The sequence below is a fragment of the Pelmatolapia mariae genome, linkage group LG17, assembly GCF_036321145.2.
Source record: "Pelmatolapia mariae isolate MD_Pm_ZW linkage group LG17, Pm_UMD_F_2, whole genome shotgun sequence".
Taxonomy (NCBI): Eukaryota; Metazoa; Chordata; class Actinopteri; order Cichliformes; family Cichlidae; genus Pelmatolapia; species Pelmatolapia mariae.
This window is the reverse complement of record NC_086242.1, coordinates 25710981-25728042: the sequence shown is the minus strand read 5'-3', so window position 1 is coordinate 25728042 and position 17062 is coordinate 25710981. Positions and strand designations below refer to the sequence as shown.

The window sequence follows — 17062 nt, the reverse complement described above, 5'->3', positions numbered from 1 at the left end:
TTTAAACGTAACGTGATGCTGGAACAGGAAGAAACTACTTGCCTATGAGACTTACCTTAGAGTCTCATAGGCAATACTGGAAATGTGGGTTGTGGTCTTATTTGCAAGAGTCCTTCCTGCAAATAAAGACATTACATGGACAGGGTCATCTAATCAATCTGAATTTGTCTGCAATTATGACTTCCATACAGACTAGGAGACAGTGTGTCAGTAGGGTTGAGTGTAGCTAAGGGGGTAGAGCAGGACAATTACTGATCAGAAGGTTGGTGGTCCAATTCCTAGCTGCTCTAACCTACATGGCAAATATATCCTTGGGCAAGGTAGTAACCCCAAGTTGCTCTCTGACTCATCCATCAGTGTGAATGTTAGATGACAAAATGTATGTGGGAAAAAAAGTAAAAAAAAATTTGCCTGCACTAGTTGGTGCATACTCCTTGCAGACATATTTCTTGTGTTATGCACAGGTCATGCTAGCCTTCCTGGTGGGACAAACCTGGCACCTGCCATATTTCCTGCCTGTGGTTCATGCCATTGGAGAAGTTGGGCTGTTTGTCTTGTCTATGGGGCAATCGTGGCTCAGGGGAATGGGAAGCTCATCTGTAACCGGAAGGTTGCCGGTTTGATCCCCCTGCTCTCTCTGTCCTGGTCGTTGTGTCCTTGGGCAAGACACTTTACCCTGCCGCCTACTGGTGCTGGCCAGAGGGGCCGATGGCGCGATATGGCAGCCTCGCTTCTGTCAGTCTGCCCCAGGGCAGCTGTGGCTACAACTGTAGCTTGCCTCCACCAGTGTGTGAATGTGAGAGTGAATGAATAGTGGAATTGTAAAGCGCTTTGGGTGCCTAGAAAAGCGCTATATAAATGCAATCCATTATTATTATTATTATTATTATTATTATTGTCTGTTATCCCTCACAATAGCTGCAGCAGCTGCTGAAGGCACCCTCTTCTCTCAATATGAGGTTTCACCAGAGCATTACCAAGCTGCTCCAGGAAAATCCTCCTTCGACTCTGCTTTCTCCTGTTACAGTCCGTTTTTAATTTCATACCATATATAACAAATGCATTGTATGCACTCACTGTCCACCCCTCCCTTTGTCTCATAGGTCGTGTCCAAATTCATGGGCTGCATCCTCCTGAGGACCCGGCCTTCACGGTCTACGTGGGCCGGGTCCTCAGAAGGTCGGGTAGGCCGGAAGTAAACAGCTGCGAAATTGGACGGTCTAGCCTTCTGATTAGCGTCATCGCTGTCTCGGTGGGGTTTAATAAACTCGGCCTCTGCTCCTTGCTATCTAAAATATAGCAGGACACTGGCGTAAATTTTCAACCATCTCACGCTTCTGTTTAATCAGTTTTCTGTTTGACATTTATTCAGCTGTGTGAAAACCCCGGAGGAACCCACCCGAGGGATTAATAAAGTTTTATTTTATCTAATCTAATCTAATAACTTTAATCTCAGCCAAACCGATTTACTCACGAACAAATAAAACACTGAAAAAAGCCAAACAATAACATTTTAAGTTGTCTAAGTGACTTATATATTACGTTTAACCTGAGTAGCGAAAGTCCGCGGTGATCTGAAAATGATGTGCCGGGAGTTGTGCAATTCTTGGTGGCTCTAGTGACCCTCGAGCTCTCGGCTAGCTATCGAGCTGGTGGGTAACAGACGTCTCCGAAAACATTGAAGCACTTTCGCAAATATGTGATATCTTGATAAACCGAGCAGATATTTGAATTTTACACACCCACATTCTTGCCTGAAAATATGTTAAAAGTTTATTTTGTGACCCAGAAAGATTAATAAGAGTAATTTTAAAACTTAGTAGCGGCCGCCTTTGCCGGAAACTGGAGTTTGGCTGGGCCGCGCTATGAATTCTGGGATATGGTGGGCCACGAAGGACACACCCGACCCATTTTTCAAATTCGGGGAAAAGGAGGACGCATTTGTCGTCTGCATTCGGAGGAGTCTACGAATTTGGACAGCCTTCGGCGCGTCGCTGTGACGTAATCGGCCTACAAATGTGTCCTCAGGAGGATGCAGCCCATGAATTTGGACACGACCATAGTCCAGGACCATTTGTGTTTTTTTGTTTTCAAAGCTGGACTATGCATCACATGCTGCCCATATTTTGATGGCATTGTGGCGGGGCATGGTCTGTGGTTCCGCTGCAGGGGAGGCAGACGCACCTGAGTGGCATCCGCAATCATGCCTCGCCGGCTTTAAGGCTGAACTAGGTCCTGCAGTGTTGTGGTTGTGGAAGTGTTCAGCTGTGAGCTGAAAAGCTGCAGCTGTGTGTGTGTGAGATCAGCAACCGAATAAAGTGTGCTGAAAAGCACTGAAATGTGGACGGGTCTGTCGCGTGTTCGTTACAAACATATTTTTCAGGTTTGCTTGCCATATATTGCTGAAATAGACAGCAGCCACAAAACGCAACCAAGCACTCATCAACAGTCACATGGGGGCCTGGATTGTACAGCAGGGGTAAATACTGTACCCACTTGTCCCACACATCCCTTGACAAGTTTGTCACATCCTTGTCAGCCCTAACTTGGTTCCCTGTCATTGAAGCGTATGACACAGGACAAAACTTGAGAGACATGATGGCTGGAAACATTGCCCTTTCAGTCTCAGCATTTCAAAGGCTTGCTGTTGCTTCAACTTTTGACTTGTAAACTCCTGCCAAAGTGAGCAGCCCAATGTAGGCTTTCAAGTCAGTTACACCCAAGTCTTTCCAGCTGTCCCCATACACACATGTCCCCTCTAAATTTGTCATCCGAAGTACAATATTTTCAATCGATGGTGTCATGAAGAGCTGAAGTGATGACTCGATGTCCTCAACATGGCTGACTGCTTATCTGGTGGAGCCTGGAACCATTTTGATAATATTAGCAGTACCAAGTCTACCCTGTTGTTGGAGTTGGGAAAGGGAACATATTATCTTTCCATTTTTGGAAGGGATTGTGTCTGCTGGTGGTTGAGAGACAGCAGGAGGGTCAACACTCAGTCTCATCAGATGAGAATTCCTCAAAACCAAGGTCCTCCTCAACACAATCCTCTGTCTCTGACACATTCTCCTCTATGGCACTTTGATTGTCAAAGAGTTGTGCCAAAACCTCATTGACAGTAACGTTTTCCCAGAGGACATTTTTTAGAGAGCATACAGATTGCAGAGAACACAGTGCACCAAGAGTAATGATTTAGATAGAAGGCTGTCATGAAAGCGTTTATATGATTGCTTCTCCCTTATTTTGCATGAGCTGTCAATGTCCTTGCAGGAAATTCCCAGCCACCACCACACAAGAAATATCAGTTGTAATTCAGCAGGTGTGAGTATAGTAGGTCACACACACAGAAAGACATGCTTTACAAAGCTAAAACAACTCGGGGTAAAACTGACCCCAGAGGAGTGTCGATGTATACAAAATGTGTACAGCTCAAATTTCATCATAAAAATGTTATGCTTACTCAGTTGCCCCCATCACATAAGGAAAAGTCATGAAATAGGAAGCCAAAAGAAAAAAAGTTAACTATTAATTTTTGAATGATAATCATTGCATGGGGTCATTGTGACCCCATGCAATGCTTTACACTCGGCTGTGAATAGCTCCAGTGCAAGCTGGAGGCCACCACCTGATGAAGCCAACAGAACCACATAATCAGCAAAAAGCAGAGACAATATTTTGAGACCACCCAAGTGGAAGCCTTCTGCCACTTGGTTACATTATGAACAGAATCAGTGACAAAGGGCATGGTTGAATGCTGTCAAAGCTCTGCCGGAGGTGGGAGTTGAAGATCTCGTGGACAAGGGCCTCTGCCAGGCATTCCCAGCACACCCTCACTATAGATTTAGGCACACCAGGACAGTCCATTCAGACAATGAACATTCAGTGTCATTACCTAAATAAAATCAGGAAAACTGAAGCAGTCGCTTTTATCTATTCTTGGTAATTATAAGGCTCAGAAGGTAGACCTCGTTATCCACTGATCAAAAGGTTGGTGACTCCTCGAGTCATCATGTTGCAGTGTTTGGGGCAAGCCCAGAATTGCCCCAGCCAAGCTCTTTACATGAGTGTTTAAGCCCTGTAATATTTCTTTGACATTGTTGGTGAATATGTATTGTAATATGAAACATTGTGGTCTATAAAAATAAGAAAGCACTGCAGTCTATTTAGAAGAAAGGCAAGACCTCATGCTGTAATAGTTGAAATATAGTGTAAATACTATGTATTGTCTACTGCCAAAATGAACATAGGCTGAAAAAGGACATTTGATGAATCATTGTTATACCTAGTTTAATGCTCCAAAGAATTCAGGTGTTGTGTTTGTTTTCAGAGAGTCAGAGTGTGGAGGAGTGTGGGGATAGGCTGAAAAGGATCCTTGAGTCTCCCAGCATCCCTCAAGTCAACCACCAGCTCCTGGTCCACCTCACTGGACACCTGAATCGAATCAGCCAGCAGAGTCAAGCCTCCCCCCGGCTGCTAGGACAGGCCTTCACTGACATTATCTTCAATCACCTTTCTCTTAGGTACAGATATAAAAACTGTCAGCACCTTCAACACTTTCCTCTTGGAAATATCCATGCCAATTTTCTGGAGAAAACACTTTATTTCATGTGAATTTTCTTTTCTTTTTTACTGCAGTGAAATTATTTGATGATTATGATGCACTGTGCCACATATCCTTTGGTTAATTTCAAGTTATGTTTGTGGCTGTTAACTTCATTATAATATAAGAGCCCGTGAAGGACAGGAAAGCAATGCTGTTGTCTCTGCCCTATGTCATCATTGGTGATGACCTATACCTTAACTCTGTTTTTGAAGAAAACTAAAAAAGCACTGTTTTGCATAAAACAGTAAATATAGTTCATGATGTACTTTCAGGTACAATTTCAATTGTGCTGTGTAGAAGTCAGGTTGATACACAGCTGACACCCCTATTTGACAACTGTTAGAATTCATATTATGGCAAGAACCAACCAGCTAAGTAAAGAGAAACAACAGTCTATCATTACTTTAAGAACTGAAGGTCAGTCAGTCTGGAAAATTGCTAAAACTTTGAATTTGTCCCCAAGTGCAGTCTCAAAAACCATCTAGTGCCACGACACACCTCTACATCAACTGTTCAGAGGGGACTGCGCAAATCTGGCCTTTATGGTCAAATAGCTGCTAAGAAACCACTACTAAGGAAAAGCAACAAGCAGAAGAGATTTGCTTGGGCCAAGATTATTTGTATTAGCCAAGCTCAAATAAAAACGTGACAAGATTACCTTCATCCAACTAAAACAGCTGATACTTTTATATTAAAAAAATGCTCTTGCTAACAGGAAACCAAGTGTGATATTTGGCTTAGCTTTAACATCAACATCCTGGAGAGAAAGAGCTGGGAGAATGGCATTTAACAAGGCTTCCGAAATTGTTTTGTTCATCTGTGACCTGCTTACGTTCATCTGTGACTGTTTTTCCAGAATTTACCAAGGAATTTCTTCTCCTGGCACTGTGTACTGTGAAGATGTACTGGATTTGGGGAGGGCAGTCAGTGAGTCAGTGAGTCAGAAATGAGGGTTGTTTGTGTAGCATGGTCAGGCAAGCTTACCTTTGACGTGAACAACGGGTGGAAAAAGAGTGGGGTGGTATTTCACATTGTGCCATGTTATTTGCACCAGATGCCATAATAGCTCATTTCATGTGTATGGAATCTCTGATTAATCCTAAATTGTTCTGCAGTCTGTAAGCATTTAAACACACATCTTTTCTTGTGTGAGCCTTACCAAAATGTGCTAGATACTAAACAAAATATGAGGTAAGGCATCATTTAGTATTTTTCTTGATGTGAACAAGACCAAAATAAATGAATGTTTCTCATATTTTTGTCTGAGTCTCAAAAGCCTAATATACTATCTCTTTCCTCTGTGTCAATTCATTGACCTGTTCAATAAACAGCAAAAACATTTCTTAATGGAGAATGAAAAAAAAATAGTTCTACTTGTCTGTCTGCCTATCTATCCATTTACTTAGTTCAAAGGTGTCCCTTACTACAATTTATGTTCACTTTGGTGCTTTGTTTACAGTGCAGATGTAAATCCAGAGCATCACATCAGGATTGTGGAGGCTCTCATCACAACTGCAGGTCGAATGGAGATGCAAGCAGCACCAGGTAGGAAAATAACTATGGAGATACACAAAAAGAAAATTTTATTTTGCCACAACAATACATTAACTGCACTGATGCATTCTTTCATTATTTTATTTAATAATTTAAAAATGTTCTTACACATGTATAATTGAATTATAAATAAATTTAATTATAATGAGCAATAATAGCTTATCAGCAGTTTTGCTGCTCAGGGAAAAGGCTTTTTTGTTATTTTTGTTATTTGCCAAGAGAAAAAAGTTTACCTGCCCATATTTGAAAAAAGTATCTTGAATTAATTGTGATTAACCACATTTTTTAAAAGCTGAGTCAGGCCTGCTGAATCAACAAATCTTTATGATGAAAATTAATGCTGTACAGCTACATAAAAAAGTCACAGTCAAATATTATGTCTCAATAGTGACATATTAGATGGAATTACTACAATCAAATTCTAACCTATAAAAATACCCCTTTGCTGTCACATTGATGCACTCCATTTGGAATCCATTCATATATTGCAGTCAACATTTGAATTGTTGGCCCAAGGATAAAGAACATTAGCTTTGGGGTCTGCCGTTCAATTATTCAGTTTTGGCAGTTGACAGTGTTCCTCTGCACTTTCTTTGAGCTCTTCAGTCATTTCACAAGTTAAGGTGCATGTTTTGCTTTTTCAGTGGCAGGGCAAGGTGATAGCATATCTGACAGAGCATCTCTTTGTTTGATGTATACAAAGAAAAAGAGAGACAGAGAGAGGTAGGCTGAAACATGGAGCTCAGACTCATGTGTGAGCTAAGACTCAGACTCATGTGTGTGTTAAGACCTCTACGTAGCTGTGTGTGTGTGTGTGTGTGGGGGGGGGGGCACCTGTCTCAGTAGAGCTGCACTCTAAGTCTGTTTTTTAAAATGAAGTCTGAATTCATGACTGTTTCTCTGCTACCTGAGTGCTGTGGCTCACCATCTCTGCTCAGTGTGACTGGTATCTGTACATGTGGGTTTAGTCTCGTCCAGCGTGTGTGTCGGCTAGCATGCTAAAATAATGTGAGGGGAAAAAAAGGGAGAATTGTAAACACCCATATAAAGCCATTCACATTCTGGCCCTCTCTCTGTGCTTTTGTTATGAGACATTTGCCTTCTCAGGCATGCCCACAACTTGGCAAGAATGTAATATACACAAAACACACTTTAAATGCACACACATGTTCTCTGTGTGGGCTGTCTGTGGTCATTTATTTGGCTGGTTATGCATCCCATGGGGTTTGAAATTGACTTTTTAGAGAGTTTATCACAGCGATAGCTGGTGTTACCATGGTGCTTCCTTTGGTCCCATTTAAAGGAAAATTCTGGTTTATTGCATGTTTTTTTCAAAGTTTACAAAGTTGTTTTCTTTTTAATTTTTTTTTATCAAAAAGCCAAAGCTGTAAAATTAGTTAACATGTTTTATTATTTATTCCTGTCATTAGTCATTTTACTCATATAAAAATTGATTGAAAAAAACTATGAGGACATTCAGCACAGAAAAACAAGGTAATATTAGAATTTCACTGAGTGCCATGACCCTTCTGTGTGATTTTTGGCCGCACTGTGACATTTGGAGTGGGTTTAAAATTGATTTGGTTGAAGCATAACAAGTTATGATAGTATGAGGATACAATTTTGCCTGTGTATTTTCTTGATTGTGTGTCTATACAATTTGAGACAAACTATCCCAGCTCTCTGACTATATAATAAATCAATGTATTGTGGAGGGGTCAGATCGAATTTATATTTAAATATTTTTTCAGTTAAATATATATGGAATCACCCTATATACTGCTTTACCTGTTTAACAGATATCATCAACTTATGGATTACAATAAATTAGACTATTCTTTGCCATATGTCAACGATGCAGAAGATAATGATGGGGATGCTGTAACTACCCCTAAACCCGGTGCTCCAGTCTGTATGCCAAATATCCTTGGGCAAAATTCTAACCCCAAGTTGTTCTCCAATGCATCAGCTGCCATATGTATGTGTGTGAATCTGTAGAAAAAGTGTTTGTATGAATGGGTGAAGTATTGTATAAAGTACTTTGAGTGCTCAGGTAGAGTAAAAAAAAAGCGCAGTATAAGAACCAGTCCATTTACCATTCGCCAGTTACCATTTAAACCACTGTTGGGTGCTCTTTCACTGGTGAGAGCGCTGGTATAGACCGTACAATTGGAAATAAACAGGTGTCCCTCTCACTGTCATCATCCACTGTATTTGTAAAGATGAACGCAGACCAGCACAGACTGTGGCTCACAGTTAGCATTATGGTGAATTAATGGTACTAAATTCATTTGACTGCAACATTTTTAGCCAATAATTTAGCCACTTTGAACCTGTTAAGCAGACCTAATTTTGTCAAAGTTGTTACAAAAGCTGTCAGGCTGCTCTTTTGTGGAACCAGGTCGCAGTTTCTATGCAGACATGTTCTAGTTTTAAAATGTAAAACTTATAGCTTATACTTAAAGCTTATAGTTAGGTCTGTCATAGGTACAGTAATGCAATAATAAGAATCTGAAGCACCCATTATTTATATTGTTTTGTATTTATACTTGTATGACTTCCAGTGAAACACTGTTCACTCTCCAGGTGATTATATACCACTGCTTCATGTCATCTTCTGTCTTCTCTCTTCCATAGTTTGTGTTCTCTCCTCTCCATGCTCTGATTTTCTCTATTTTTTTTCCTCATCTCCCAGATGGGGGAGCCTTGAATGTTCTGTCAGAGACGTCTTTGTGTTAAAAAGGAGTTTTTCTTTCCCACCATTGCCTAGTGTTTGCTCATAGGAGACTTACTGATTGCTGGGTTTTCTCCAGAATACTGCAGGTTTTTACCTTGCAGTAAAGCACCTTGAGGTAACTGTTGTTGTGATTTTGCACTTTTGCACACAAACTGTGTAGTAAGATATTTAAATTTATGTGAGCACTAGTTTGGTGCAGACTTTCCTGAGAGTTCTATTTGGATTCTGCATATTGAAAGCTAAAGGAACTTTGAAACATGCTGCTCTTTGGCTGCTAATATGTGAACAATAAACCTATTAATTCTCTCTGTGTATAGATCAGGGGTGGGCAATCTCAGTCCACGAGGGCCGGTGTCCCTGCAGGTTTTAGATCTCACCTTGGGTCAACACACCTGAATCACATGATTAGTTCATTACCAGGCCTCTGGAGAACTTCAGGACATGTTGAGGAGCTAATTACCCATTTAAATCAGCTGTGTTGGTTCGAGGACACATCTAAAACCTGCAGGGACACTGGCCCTCGTGGACTGAGATTGCCCACCCCTGGTATAGATACACACACTGTATGTGAGCATACATACATTTACATTTAACTGTGAAGTCATGTCCTGACTGTAACCCACGAGGAGGAAAGTGCAAGCTTAACATCCAACATAATCCTGCTGTACAGGGTCAGCTGCAGGGCACACAGACACACACATACTGCAGATACACAAACCTAAATACAAACACATGCTAGTGTGATGTGTGAATTTCTGTAGGTCATCATGGTTGTATAATGTGATTAAGGTCAAACGAATGCTCAGCTTTTAGCTGCTGTATTTATTAGTATTTTGCATGTTTCTGTTTGTGGGTCTGTGTCCAGCTCAGTAGCACACAATTACATGACTCGACTAATGACACACACACACACATAGACAGTTAAAGTCATCCATCCAGTCCAGCCATTTTTTTTTTCATTTTTCTGGCATGACAACTTTATTTAAAATGAAGTTTGGATGATGAGGTTATGATGAGACTCAATTTGTAAAATTTTGTAACCCAGTCTGTTATTAAAGCATGCATTGAGGACTTGTTAGGGTTTCTCATAGATTCTATTTGTGCTGATAACGCCTTATGTTTTAACTGCTTTGTGATAAATAAATAATAATGCAGTGTAATCAGCTGCCAGTCAAGTAGGTCATTGTTCCAGTGATAGACTGTAAGTCCAGTGTGTACATCACTTTGTAGGTGATAGTTGGTCGCTAGTTAACATTCTAGGCTCCATTTGGATAGCTAACCAGTGTATTAGCTTCTATCGCAGAAAGGTTAATATAAATTTAGCTAATACACCTGGCTAACCGGCCCACAGTGTTATTAATTACGTGAATAATGACATTTTTTTACAGTTTACCTTTGTAGTTAGAAATTATGTTACTCTAAACTGTATAAATAGTAAGTAGTTATCCATCATGTATTTATTGCATTGTTTTATTTCAGCATGTTTGCTTTCTTCACCATTTCACCATAAATATGGTATACATGTTATTGTCTGTGACATGCTGTCTGTGTGTTGATGTCATGTTACCAGTATTTTATGTTCTCTACTCTGTTATGTACACTGAGAGCAAAGCAATAGCTGGAGCCCAGGTCCTTGTATGTGTACACATACTTGGTCAATAAAGACGAATCTGATTCTAAACAAACATTCTGTAATTGTTCTTCAGTCTTCAGAATTATTAAAAAATGTACCTTTGACCCCAATATTTCATTCAGGCTTCCCTCAGAGTATAGTCAGGGCATATTTAAAAGTTAATATTCAGGGATGTCCTCTTTCCGACAGCACAGCACTCTCCCTCAGCCCTGTACAGTTTTATCCTTAGGCTCAGTCTCTATTAGAAGATTATCTTATAATGCCCATCATCCAGCACACTGCTCCCTGGTTGAGTCGTTTTATGATGTATTCTGGAAGGAAGCTCACCCATGGTTAATGTCCAAATTTTGCTGTAATGTGCTCATGTAAAGCTTGAATTAACATCAAATAACCCCTGGCTACCATGTTTATCCCTTCATATGTAATTTTAAGGATCATGAAATCATGGAAACTACAGTTCCTGCCTTGTACCACACTTCACTTACTCTGTTCACTTTCTTCTCTCTTTTTCCATTGTCTTGTAAAAGTATGTTTCATTCCTGGTCTTGAAAAGAAAAAAAATCAGGTGACTTTGTACAGTTTTGAGCTTTGTAACCATTCGTCTTTTACAGTCTAATAGAAAAGCTCATAGTGGTTATTCCCTAGTGTTAACTGTTCTTTCTTAAAAAGAAAGATCTTTAGGGTTTTATTTTCATTAAGTGCTAGGTTACATACACTACAATCCTTTCTTCATTAACAAATATTTGACTGTTTAGTGAGAAACAGTTTTATACAGTACAGTTAAAGCAGAGTTGACAGTGCAGAAGATAACATATTACAAATGCAATGTCTAATTTAATGGTTTCCTAACTTTACTAATTACATCATAACTACTAATGAAACTGGATGTTGTATTTATACAGTTTAGCTGTACAGTTACTGCATGCTGATTCTCATGTAAGTTCTTCTGTTATTTGGATAAATGCTTAGATTTTTAAAGATACTTTTTTAATGCCTTATTGTTTGGTTAAAAGAACTCAGACATCAAGGTACTCTACCCAGTAGAGAATTAAAGAGTAATATGGAAGACCCCTAAAAATGTCCAAGAATTAGTAATAATTGTATGACACAGTTTATGGTCAAATTATTTTATTCTCCTCGTAATCCATCAATAATGCATTGAACTTCTGACCTAAAGTTCTAATGATGCACATAACTACATGGTAAAATAAAAACGAAACATCTGATTCTCCCATGTAGCAATTAAAAAAGGCTTGTTTTTGCCTCAGCTGGGTGAGACAGCATGTGATTGCACTCACTCAGAGGCGTGTGCATGTGATGGACTGTGCCAGCTACCCTTCAAGCACGCATGTAGTTTCTACCAGCTGTGTGTGACATATTTGCTGCGCTGAAGGGCAAATGTGATGTAAAGAATATGAGACGGGGATGGATGGGTGAGCTGAAGCCAGCCGTGAATACCAATGTGCTTCTTCTTGTCTATGTCTATGTCTGGTACCACCTATACTACCACACTGTCTTTCGAGCTCTCTTTGTTCCCCTTCTGTTCTTTCTCGCTGACATCACCTGAAGGAGCCTGAGGCAATTTGAGCAGCAGTGTTATCACTTCTCTAAAATATGGATTCAAGCACTCATGGATCACTCTGTGTCAAATTAAACTGGAAAAATACTTTCTGTAAAATAGCAGCAGAATGTCTAAACATTTTAACAGTGCTGAGGGGGGGGTGGCATTGGTGGATAAAAATCCAGGCATGGCAGACCATCAAAGCTGCTCATCTGATACCAACACGCTTCTACCTCTAATTAAAAAACTAAAGGTAGAGTACACCCTGAACACATCAGCAGTCAAATGATTTTATTTAAACATAAGAAAAGAAGGTACATGACACCCACATGACTCTACTTCTGATGGTCATACTAAAATGTCTTGCCAAATTATGTTTTTGGGAAGATCGTTCAGCTTCAGATTTGCACAGGGTACAATTAAGGTCAAGGTTGCTTTTGTTGTCCTTTCTTTTAAATACTATTAAAGAAAAATAAGACTTGGATAGAAGAAACAGAAGAAACTGCATTAAGACTTGTAATTGTCCAACAAATACTCTATAGTTTTCCCACACTGATGAGTCCACTAGATATCTTATATGAATATTTTCACATAACCACTAGTGGCCTCTTAATTTTAAAATGTCACAGCCACCAACAGTTACAAGTTTGGCCAAAAAAATCATAAATATGGAGCCATAGAGGTAGGTTGTATGCTTAGTTAACTATTTGTTTCAGCTAACTCATCAGCTAAGGTCATTGTTTCAATACTGCATACTTAATTTTAGTGTTAGCCAAGTTTGGCTAATGTTTTCTTCAGAGGTAATGTAGTATACTTGCTTTCTACATGTCCAGCTTGACAGCAGATTTTATTCTTGAGAATCTAGTTGCCTGTATACATTCTTCATGTTTCTTTATGTGTTTTTTTAATCAAATGGTATTGTTGGTAGACCTGTGCAGGGCGTACCCTGCGCCACCCCCCACCCCCCGCGACCCTGACAAGGATATGCTGAAGAGAATGGATGGATGGATGGTATTGTTTGACAGACCCAGGTTGCTGAATAACACATTTTTTTCTAAAAGTAAATCTATAATTCCCAAATACTGGATACAATAAAAAAAAAAATCAATATTTCAATATTCAGATAATAATCTCACTTTCCCTTAAGTAACCCAATACATAAGAGACAACTATGAGAAACTATGTGCAGTATATTGATTGTATTGTATTGATTCTTATGTCTTTAACAGGATTTCAGCAAAGAAATCATCATCACCAGTAGCACTATACTCACTCGGTCTTGAAGGCCTTTGTCATCTATGTAAATACAGCCCATGTCCTTTGTCCTTTCTATGCTTCCACACTTTCTATCTAACATTCACACTCTGAGAGCAACTTGGAGTTAGTATTTTGCCCAAGAAAATTTGGCATGCATACTGGAGCAGCCAGAGATCGAATCATATAGATGAAATTATACAAGCCTAAAACAACAGCGAGAGCAAGGAGTTCATGCACCAGTTGATCTGGAGCCCACAGAGTCCTGATCTCAGCATCACAGTCAGACTGGGAACTACAGAACAGCAGTAACAAATACTCTAGGTATTTGTTAGTAGGTGCTGTTTTAATGGTGGTCTCATGGAATTCATTGATTTATACAATTTCCACAACATCTACACTTACTTTCAAAAACATGTATTAACACAACCTTGAGGTTTTTTTCTCCATTTTTTCTGTTGTTTGTTTCTTAGTATTCCATACAGGACATTTTTTGGAGGTTGCCTTTTCAGCCTCGAGCACCTAGCCTGCTGTGCTTCATGTCGTTTACAGAGTTGGCGATGGTAGTAGTTATGGTAAGAAACTTTAACACCTAATCCGTTGTAAGGCACCATCCTAGCCTGCAGTGCACCACTTGTTCAACCACACCAAAAGTTACAGAGTCCCATTATGACGCTCTATCAAACCCCTTATATCACTTGAAGGTCAAGGGCACTTTAAATGAAATCTGTGAAACCTGCCTGATATTATAAGGCCTGGGATGGATAAAAGTGGGAGAGAATGAGAAAGATTCATTTCTCTCATTGGTTCCCTATAAAGAAACAATCTCTACTTGTCCTTTTATGCTGGGAGGTTTATGGGTAACCAGGGAGTTGTAATTGGTGGCAGACAGCGCTTTAAGGCAGCAGAACCACAGGTGACGATAATCTGATGGATCTCATGGCACACATATAGAGCCACACATGTGTACTTTAGATTCACATGTACACAGCCAGACCATATGGCTTTATGTGCTTGCGGTGCCTTAGAGGGATTAAGTGTAATGACTTTTGCATTGTCAGTGGAATGCTAAAAAATATATGTCTCTCATTTTCTTTGTCTCAGACAAAGTCTTACACATTGGTGATTAAAAAAAAAAATGGAACATCGTCTCTAGGAACAGGTTTGTGCCAACATACAACACCAGTACAGCTCCAATCAGCTATGTTTATCAAGCATTACATATACAAGTCTGTGGCACTTTTTAAAATTCTTCATTCTGCATTTTGTGGAGATTCAAACTAATCTCCACTTTGGTGACTGTCAAGTTAAATGTGGACGTACGTTCAGCATGACACATGAAAGAAATGCAAACAGAGAACATAACATCACATTTGCAGGGTAATGATAAACATGAAAATCACTTGGAAAATATTTTCTTTAACAGATAGATGGCATGCAGATGTTAATATTTCTGTGATGATGTGTGTGAAGTTTTATTCAGACTGACCCGCGTGTGAAAAAAGCATAAAGCATTTTAATCATTATACATTGTTATAATGAAACAGGGACACAGCAGATGTCATTATTTCTCCTACAATATTCTTTTCCTTCACATGTATGTATTCTTATACAACTGGGTAAATACATAATTTTAAATATGAGAATTGTTTGTAATACTTATATGAAAATGCTTTGCAATGAGTGACAGCCTGAAGCGATCACCAAATGCTGTGCTTCTTCTGTTTAGATGCTTTGTTAGGGGCATTACAGCCCAGTTGCTGTTTATTTGTGGTCTTTATGCACTTGGGGTCTGAAAAGCATGCTCTACTGGAGTGAGCTCACTGATTGATTTAACCACTGAAGAATATCCCATTTCTTTGCCTTGAGACTCTTGGGTTGCTTTTGCAGCTTGCTTAGGGTCATTATCCATTTGCACTGTGTATAGTATATTTGTATAGTCTTGTACACTTCCAACTTCATTCTGCTTCTTCTACCAGCAGTCACATCATCAGTAATCACATGTGGCCCAGTTCCACTTGGAGCCATACATGCCCCATAACACTGACTGAATGTTTTTGGCTAGATGATGCTTCAGAACTACTGCTCCACACTCCCCTCCCATCATTCTGGTACAAGTAAATCTTGGTTTTATCCATCCAAAGAATTTTTCCAAAATTGGGAAGGCTCTTTTAAATATTTTGTGCCATAGTCTAATCAGGCTTTCCTGTTGTTAAAGATAAGTGACTTTCAGACCTTGACAATTATACAACTGCCTCCCAGCGTGTTCTTGACATGATTAGATATTGTAACTTTTTCTTTCCTTACCATTTTAAACAATTCTGTCATCCATTTGAGTTGTATTTTTTGCCATTGGGGTGTTGATATTGATATTGTTGATAACTTGTAAATATCTTTTTAACACTCATATTCATATTTATGGTAAAAAGCTACATAAAATACAAATTCATTACTGCAAATCAACTTCTGTCTTCATTGGTCATTAAACAACAAATGAACAACAAAGCCACAAAACTGCTTGTCAGTGTCACGGTTGAGGATAGAGTGGACTCAGGCGCGGAGCTAGTCCGGACAGGTCTCACCTGGGAGACATGAAAAACATTATGAGTTCTCATGTTACATGGTAGGCTCAACCGGACAGTCACTGGGTTCAACACAGCTTGGATAGGAAAAGGCCCAATAAACCGGGGAGCAAGCTTCCTGGATTCGGTTCTGAGTGGAATGTGTTTGGTTGAGAGCCATACCTGTTGGCCCACATGGTAATCCGGATTCGGTGTGCGGTGGCGAGAAGAATGAATCGAGAAGGGGAGGGCAGTTAGGCACAGTCCCCCGCCCCCCGATCGCTGATCGGGGTGCGGTGGCGATCGGCCAGTCTCTTGTTTTGTTTCATCGTCCTCAGGAGGGATGCTCTGGCGGCACGCCACACCCTCCGGCAGCGCCGCATGTGGATCGTCCAGATCCACATGCGGATCTGTCTGTTCCCTCTGTCCAAGAGGGAACACACAATTCCCCCTCCGTGACGGAGAGAAGCGGGGGTTGATGAATTCCCGGTGAATTCAACGTCTTGTTTCGAGCACACACCGGACACTATTCCCCAGCATCCTGCAACAGAGTGGGCCACCAAAACAACCGTTGCAGGAATTGAATAGTGCAGTTCTTACCCGGATCGCAGGCAAAATGCGCGGTGTGGGCCCACTGGAGCACCTTACTTCGAACCGACGCTGGAACAAACAGCTTGCCCTCTGGGCCCGTACCAGGGTCGGCCTCCTGCCACTGAGCATCTCGCACGATTCTCTTGATCTCCCAAGTCAATGCACCAACAAAACACGAGGGAGGAAGGATGGGCATGTCCTTCCCATCGCCACCAGACTCCGGTGCAAACTGGCATGACAGTGTGTCCGCTTTGGCGTTGCGAGACCCAGGTCTGTATGTGATGGTGAGGTTAAAGCGAGTGAAGAACAGGGCCCACCTGGCTTGCCGAGCATTGAGGTGCTTTGCTGCTTGGAGGTACACCAAGTTCTTATGGTCAGTCCACACCACCACAGGGTACTTGCTCCCTTCCAACCAGTGTCGCCACTCCTCCAGGGCTAGTTTCACTGCGAGCAGCTCCCGGTCTCCAACGTCATAGTTCCGTTCTGCGGATGACAACCGGCAGGAGAAAAAGGCGCATTGGTGCATTTTACCTTCCACCTGCTGTGAGAGGACGGCCCCCACCCC

The 17062-nt window shown here is 40.6% G+C and overlaps 1 protein-coding gene across 6 annotated transcripts in view; it reads left to right on the top strand.

Moving 5' to 3' along the window:
- The window catches only part of pik3r3b (phosphoinositide-3-kinase, regulatory subunit 3b (gamma)), a 189630-nt gene that overhangs the window by 87322 nt on the left and 85246 nt on the right, over positions 1-17062 (top strand). For 5 of the 6 annotated variants that reach the window (XM_063500366.1, XM_063500368.1, XM_063500367.1 and 2 more), the window contains 2 exons: positions 4331-4523; positions 6066-6151. In XM_063500366.1, the coding sequence (XP_063356436.1) occupies positions 4331-4523; positions 6066-6151 (279 nt within the window). The remainder of the gene's footprint in view (positions 1-4330; positions 4524-6065; positions 6152-17062) is intronic. The other variant, XM_063500371.1, reaches the window with a different exon arrangement.